At 40.3% G+C, this 7,530-nt stretch overlaps 1 protein-coding gene across 1 annotated transcript in view; it reads right to left on the minus strand.

The window, feature by feature from the left end:
* The window catches only part of LOC134647814 (uncharacterized), a 28,979-nt gene extending 24,929 nt beyond the window's left edge, over positions 1 to 4,050 (minus strand). Inside the window, exons 1-5 of the mRNA XM_063502141.1 lie at positions 3,933 to 4,050; positions 3,589 to 3,848; positions 2,945 to 3,048; positions 1,528 to 1,698; positions 114 to 278 (exon numbers count right to left, since the gene is read on the minus strand). Of these exons, the coding sequence (XP_063358211.1) occupies positions 114 to 278; positions 1,528 to 1,698; positions 2,945 to 3,048; positions 3,589 to 3,848; positions 3,933 to 3,965 (733 nt within the window). The 5' untranslated portion in view covers positions 3,966 to 4,050. The remainder of the gene's footprint in view (positions 1 to 113; positions 279 to 1,527; positions 1,699 to 2,944; positions 3,049 to 3,588; positions 3,849 to 3,932) is intronic.
* Between the last annotated feature and the right edge of the window lie 3,480 nt (positions 4,051 to 7,530).

Raw genomic sequence — 7,530 nt, forward strand, 5'->3', positions numbered from 1 at the left:
TTAAACCCAAATAAATATATAAATAAACAAGAATTGCTCGTTTAAAGGTATTAGATAAATATATAAATAAACATGAATTGCTTGTTTAAAGGTATTAGATATTGAGATCTCACCTTGCAGCTTATTAAACGAGACTTCCCTGGAGTCTGCCACATTTTTGTTGCCATCGTCCTTGGTCAGGTCGACGATGGCCGTGGTCTTGGTCGCGCTGCCGGTGAGCAGACCTCCGATGGCAGTCGCTTCGGAGGGACGCACGTTGGTCACCACGCTGTGCACATCTAGTTAGGAAAATTGATTATTAATATATGGGTCACTCGTTGCCATGGTTACGTTCTCCTGGGTCACTCTTTAAAACCTGATTTTTAGGCATTTAAATTCACCAAACACGCTTTTTTGTGATACTTATAAACCCTTTCCATTGAGGGTCGTCTACAAAGCGTGTCAGAAGAAGGTGGTGTACAATGTCTTCTAACAAACTATGCTACTATTGTCTCTTGGCTGACCGGACAGAATAACAACAAGAAATAGTTGATTCACCCATATGTTCCATAATTGAGTACTTTCCTCTACTTAAAATAAATTATTTCACAGCGTGCACGAAATAAAGCACCAGATAATTATTAGAAAAACATAGATGGCAGTAATTTTAAACACAATTTCTATTTAATAAATCGTATGGAAGTATAAAAAGTAGGCGAGTTGACTGTGACGTCACTACACACGTTTTCATCTCAATTCCATATTAGCAAATCGTTTCGACAGTTCTAAAAAAGAAGCTGATTTGACTAGTAGAAAAGTAGCCAATTTTTCAGTTTCTATGGCAGTGGTTCCTAACCTGAGGGTAATTACCCCCGTGGGGGTAAAACTGGTATTTTACGGGGGTAAATAAGCTAACCTAATATAACGATACAACAAACGTACATGTTTTATTTTTTATCACCATTGGCAGGAGGGGTAAAATCAGGTTCCCTAGTTAGTCATAGGGGTGACCGGACTGAAAAGGTTAGGAACCACTGTTCTATGGCCACCATTGCCACCAATCTCCCATTACCAGCGTAGCTTAAGCAGTCGCCATCAGATATATCGGAGTGGACAAGGTGCTCACAAATATCTAAACTCGCCTCTATTGTCAAAACGTTAGTGTGTGTCAAGATATTGTTGAGCACCTCAGCCACTCAGATGTATATGATGGCGACTGTACCATAACAAATCCTGTAAAGTGTCTTGTACCTTCTTAGGGCTGTTACAGGTAGTAGTTTGACATTTTAAATTCCATTGTAATATGCCTAAATTGAAAAATTAAGATCCTTGTGTGACTGCCAACCGAATTGGACATTTGGGACTAGTTCAAATCTGGCTTCAATGATTTCACCTCACCAAAACTAACAAGCGTTATCATTAAACAAGTTTGTAAAACAATTGCATTTAACAGACTTCCAAGACCGAAGTGATCCCATAAGAGGTCCGTGAACAAAGTTTTGTACGGAGCTCTAAAAATGAATAATCTGCAGATTTAAGTATACTTACTGGATGGTGCAAGAGTCTTGTCCTTGGTCTTGGTGCTGTCCTTGTCTTTCTTGTTCTCTTTGTCCTTTTCTCTTTCCTTATCCTTCTTCTTCTTCTTGTGGCGGGGCTCCGCATCTCTATCGGGAGACGGAGAGTAATCCCGGTCTTCTTCCCTATTCTTTTTGGGACGGCCTGATTTGCAGTACAATATATTAATAAAGAATGCTAAGCCATTATCATCATCATTCTCTTGCCCTTGTCCCATTTACTTGGGGTCGGCGCAGCATGTCTTCCTCTTCCATACCTCTCTGTCACCCGTCATCTCATCATTCACTTGCGTTCGTTTCATATCATCTCTCACACAGTCCATCCACCTTTTCCTCGGTTTTCCTCTCCTTGTACTTCCCTCCACATTCATTCGTAATACCTTTCTCGTCACATGACTTTCATCCCTCCGCATCACATGTCCGTACCAGGCTAGGCGGTTTGCCCTTACTTTTTCTGTTATGGGTGCAACTTTCAGGCTTCCTCTTATATACTCATTCCTTATCCTATCCATTCTTGTCACGCCACACATCCACCTTAACATTCTCATCTCCGCTACATGCAATCTCTTTTCATCCGTCACCTTTAGGGGCCAACACTCTGATCCATACATGCTAAGCCATTATATTTCTATTATTTGTCATAACCAAAAATGTCACATGAACCTGGCATGCTAGCATTGCTATGGGTATAGCTAGCAAAGGTAAACCTTACTATAAACAAGGCTCAGAAAAACACCCATCATTTTTCCTAAATTCTGATAACAAATCATAATTTAGGATCCATTTACAAGTCGAAAATGTTTGTTTATGGTCTAGGATGTCATTGGGTCATATTTAATCGTTGACACTGGTATAAAGAAGTCTGTGTTGTAGGAACAAGGTAATGTTTTCAAAATGACGGGCGTTTTTCCGAGCCTTGACTATTACATAAATGTTGCATTAGTAAAATACAGTTGTGAGTGTATACCAGGGATGTTGCGAATATCCGCATCCGCAACCGCGGAACTTCCGCATTATTTTCAACATCCGCATCCGCATCCGCATAAAATCGATGCGGATTTAATGCGGATGCGGATGTGGAACAGGTCGGTACAGGAACGTCTTAGCATCGGCGTAAGTGCTAGACTGCTAGGTAATTTAGTCATTAACCAAAAAAACCTATTAGAAATGAGCAGTCAAGCGTGAGTGGGACTTAATGTACGGAACCCTTGGAATGCGAGTCCGACTCGCAGTTGGCCGGTTTTTTGAAATAAAAATTACTAAAATGTAATATTTGACGTTTTTTATGGTACTATCTTGACATCCGCATCCGCGGATGTGAGCCTTTAAAAATCCGCATCCGCATCCGCAGATGTCAAAAAATCGGCATCCGCAACATCCCTGGTGTATACCTCTTTTGCCAGCCCGAGATCCTTCCTTGGAGATGGAGAGGGAGCGAGATCTGGATCTAATGATCTCCGCACTCTGTCTCTCCAGATCTTTCAGTACTGGTTGCCTGGAAACATTCATTGTGTAATTTGTTAATTATTATTCACAAAAAATTACTGCCACCAATAAAACAAACCGATTAATTGATTTCAAATAAAGAGATAATGTTTAAAGTAAGCTAGAGTCTGTTCGGAAAGAGAAGAGTCGTGGAATGTATTGGACTCCATACATTCCATGACTCTTCTCTTTCCGCACAGACTAATGGCTTGTACAGTCAGCAGCAAAAGTTGCTAAGCAGGAAAGGTGTTCATAATGATTGTGACGCGACTTTATTGTTAAGAGAATAAGAGCGCATCAAGGTAATTTTGAACACACCGCCCGACCTTCTGCTGCTGACTGTACAGCATGTAAACAGCCTAAGATTTACAAAAATCCAGGACCAGACCTAGATTTCATTTGTCAGTATGTTTCTCATTGGAATGGTAACTCCCAAAAGCATAGCCTAAACACAAACAATCATCTATTCAATTCCAAAAACTGTTTCCTAGAAAGGTGTAACTTTTTGTTGATATTCGTCAGTATACAAACTACAATGAAATGTACTCACTTCCCAAGCAACTGGTATGCAGTAAACTGGTCGCCGTTATACACAATCTGTCCACCGGTATCCTTCACCAGATCGTCAATCTTGGTCTGAATGCTCTTGTATTCGTCGTCGGCATTCTTATAGGCATTTAGTTGACATTCCGAGAGCTCTTCCTCCCAACACTCCAGCTCTAACGTGGGAACATCAGGCCCATAGTAAGTACGCTTGTACAGGTCAGCTTCAATAATCTCGGGCTGAGGCACAGGCACAGGACTCGCCTCCTAAAACAAAAATGTTTGTTTACGACTTCCCGCCAAAGGACACTCGTCGGCTTTTAGGTAATATGGATTTTGTAGAAACTGTACCTCCGAATCCACCTTCATCTTTTTTAATTTCATCACAAAGATATCCTACAGACACTATGCGGTTAACATTAGCGAAATACGGGCTAAAATTACAGGACAGGGACACTTAAAATTTATATCTATGATTTATATTCGTAGATTCGTAGGCAGAACACAGCGTCAGTCAAAGACGTCAAAGTCAAGGTAATGGCGATTTTGAATGAAGGAAAGAATGAAATGGCGATAGTGAAGTTCGTGAACGAACGTAATATTGCTAGTAGTCCCGATCAGGGATGTTGCGAACATCCGCATCCGCATCCGCAACCGCGGAACTTCCGCATTATTTTCAACATCCGCATCCGCATCCGCATCCGCATAAAATTGATGCGGATTTAATGCGGATGCGGATGTGGAACAGGTCGGTACAGAAACGTCTTAGCATCGGCGTAAGTGCTAGACTGCTAGGTAATTTAGTCGGTAACCAAAAAACATATTAGAAGCATGGACCTAGAATATTACGGACGGACTGCCACCTAAGACAAACTGTGACACTGCAATGGCGGACGGTTTGAATGTGTGCGTGTAGACAAGTGTTACCATGTAACACAAATTCTCCCCTAATGGTAAAACAATTATTCAAACAAACGTTAACTATCATACATGCATGTAAGCGTCTAATCTCCTTAGTATCGGGAAATTACCATACCGACCTAGTTTGAAATGCACTATCAATAATTTAACTATTTACCTAAACGATCTCTTAATACATAATGATTTAATAAGAAGGGTATCAATTACCCTACTTTCGGGAAATTACCCTATTCATGTTACTGGTCACACTCCTGTTTTGCAGTTTGATAATTTAAAAACAACAAATTATCGTGATTTTACGTACTAATTGATAAACTTAAGTATGAAAAGTTATTCCGTGACTTTTTTTCTTTCGATCGGTACAATTCTAGCAGGATTTAACTACGCATGCCGGCATATTTTATATTTTTCTTCGACATGTTTACTTCAATAACGTTTCGATTCATCTGACGGCAAACTGGTGGATGTGGGCTGTCAATGTGTGTGTGTCACGCGTAAATACTATGAAACAGGTGGATGTTGGAATCACAGTTGTGTTGTAAGCGAAACTCTGACCGTAATATTATAGGACCATGATTAGAAATGAGCAGTCAAGCGTGAGTGGGACTTAATGTACGGAACCCTTGGAACGCGAGTCCGACTCGCACTTGGCAGGTTTTTTGAAATAAAAATTACTAAAATGTAATATTTGACGTTTTTTATGGTGCTATCTTGACATCCGCATCCGCATCCGCATCCGCGGATGTGAGCCTTAAAAAATCCGCATCCGCATCCGCATCCGCGGATGTCAAAAAATCGGCATCCGCAACATCCCTGGTCCCGATGCATATGTTTTCGTCTAGTCACAGCATTTCTTGAAGTTTTCCCGTTTGTACAAAAAATATGTATTCTATAATAACTAAATATAGTTTGTCAAAGGACTGTCTCATTACAAACACAGACAGAGAGAATCATACTATCTTTGTCTTACACTAGTACTAGCACCCAAAAGAAAAGGATGAGTATAGTTTTCCTGGTTCTTACTGACTGACAAATTGGTTTGACATACGTAGTATCTTCTTAGTAGTTTGTGGGTTTGACCAACTATACAAAGAAGAATACGTATGGAAAGAAAAAATATTTTTATTTTATTTTTTCGGGTGGGAATTAGGAATATAACAGACGTAACTACAGTGGGCTCCGTGAGCTATAGCTATACCTTGGCTATACCTTGCGAGCATAGCTTAAAACTGAATAAATGTATGTGTCCGCCATTATGAAAAACTAGTGCCCACGCCAATTCCTGGGATTAGTTGCCAAGCGGACCCCAGGTTCACATGAGCCGTGGCAAAATGCCGGGACAACGCGCGGAAGATGTCCGCCATTATGAAAAAAAAATCCAAAAAACGAAATTGTTAAAGAAATCTATTTCAACCTGCTCAAAAAAATTCACGGAAATCGGTTGACAATAGGGTATTATTAGGGAAAGCAACACGGTTCTGCTTAAGGTTCCCATTATTGAGTCATTTGCTTATATGTATAAACTTTATTAGAATAAATAAAATATTTGTGTATAACTAGACGAACTCAACTGCATCGGGAGTATCGGGACTAGTAGTAAAAATAGCAGTAGGACTAAATTATACAGGCTTTAAAAATATGTGGTACTTACACAACTTCTTTCTAAATATTAATATGAGTACCTACCTAACGAAAATCACGAATATAGTGTGTCAAAGGTCTGTTTGATTTCAAACATAGACAGAGAGAATCATACTATCTTTGTCTTACACTAGTACTAGCACCCAAAAGAAACGGATGAGTATAGTTTTTTTTGTTCCTATTTACTGACAAGATTTGGTTGACCCAGTATAACTTGTTTATTGAACTATACTTGGTCAAGCAGATCTTGTCAGTAGAAAAAGGCGCCAAATTTGAAAAATGCGCGAAGGGATATCGTCCCATAGAAAATTTGAACTTCGCGCCTTTTTTTACTTAACCAGCTATACATACAATACTTTCGAGTTTCGTTAAGCTTTGGATTCCTCTGAAAACGGTGCCGTCATATTACGGCCGCTATATAGCGTTGACTGACGTCACTAGAACGTTGTCTATGTAAACAAGATGGCACGGTTTCCTACACGGCGTAAAGCTTTGGATTCCTCCGAAAACGGTGCCGTCATATGACGGCCGTCATATAGCGGCCGCAAAAGACGGCCGTCTTTACGGTGGCGACATGTGGAAAGTACCACGGCGTCATAACACACCGTCATCCACCAAGGTCAAAGCGGCAAATTTGAAAAATGTAGGCGCGATGGGATACTGTCCCATAGAAAATTTGAATTTCGCGCCTTTTCCTACTGACAAGATTTGCTTGATCATCTATAATTTACTTGTAGGATGAAATATCATCAGAAGAGGAAAATAATCGTAGTACGGAATCATTTATTCAAATCTCGTGTCATTTATTCAAAATGGCGTCACCGCTATCTAATAAAACGTTCACGAAACTATCGACACCGTCATGACGGCCGTCATCTTACGTTACGTTGACAATCAACGTAACGTAACGCCGTGTAGGAAACCGTGCCATCTTGTTTACATAGACAACGTTCTAGTGACGTCAGTCAACGCTATATAACGGCCGTAATATGACGGCACCGTTTTCGGAGGAATCCAAAGCTTTACGTTACGTTGATTGTCAACGTAACGTAAGATGACGGCCGTCATGACGGTGTCGATAGTTTCGTGAACGTTTTATTAGATAGCGGTGACGCCATTTTGAATAAATGACACGAGATTTGAATAAATGATTCCGTACTACGATTATTTTCCTCTTCTGATGATATTTCATCCTACAAGTAAATTATAGATGATCAAGCAAATCTTGTCAGTAGGAAAAGGCGCGAAATTAAAATTTTCTATGGGACAGTATCCCTTCGCGCCTACATTTTTCAAATTTGCCGCTTTGACCTTGGTGGATGACGGTGTGTTATAACGCCGTGGTACTTTCCACATGTCGCCACCGTAAAGACGGCCGTCTTTTGCG

Source organism: Cydia amplana, chromosome 5, assembly GCF_948474715.1.
Source record: "Cydia amplana chromosome 5, ilCydAmpl1.1, whole genome shotgun sequence".
Lineage (NCBI taxonomy): Eukaryota > Metazoa > Arthropoda > Insecta > Lepidoptera > Tortricidae > Cydia > Cydia amplana.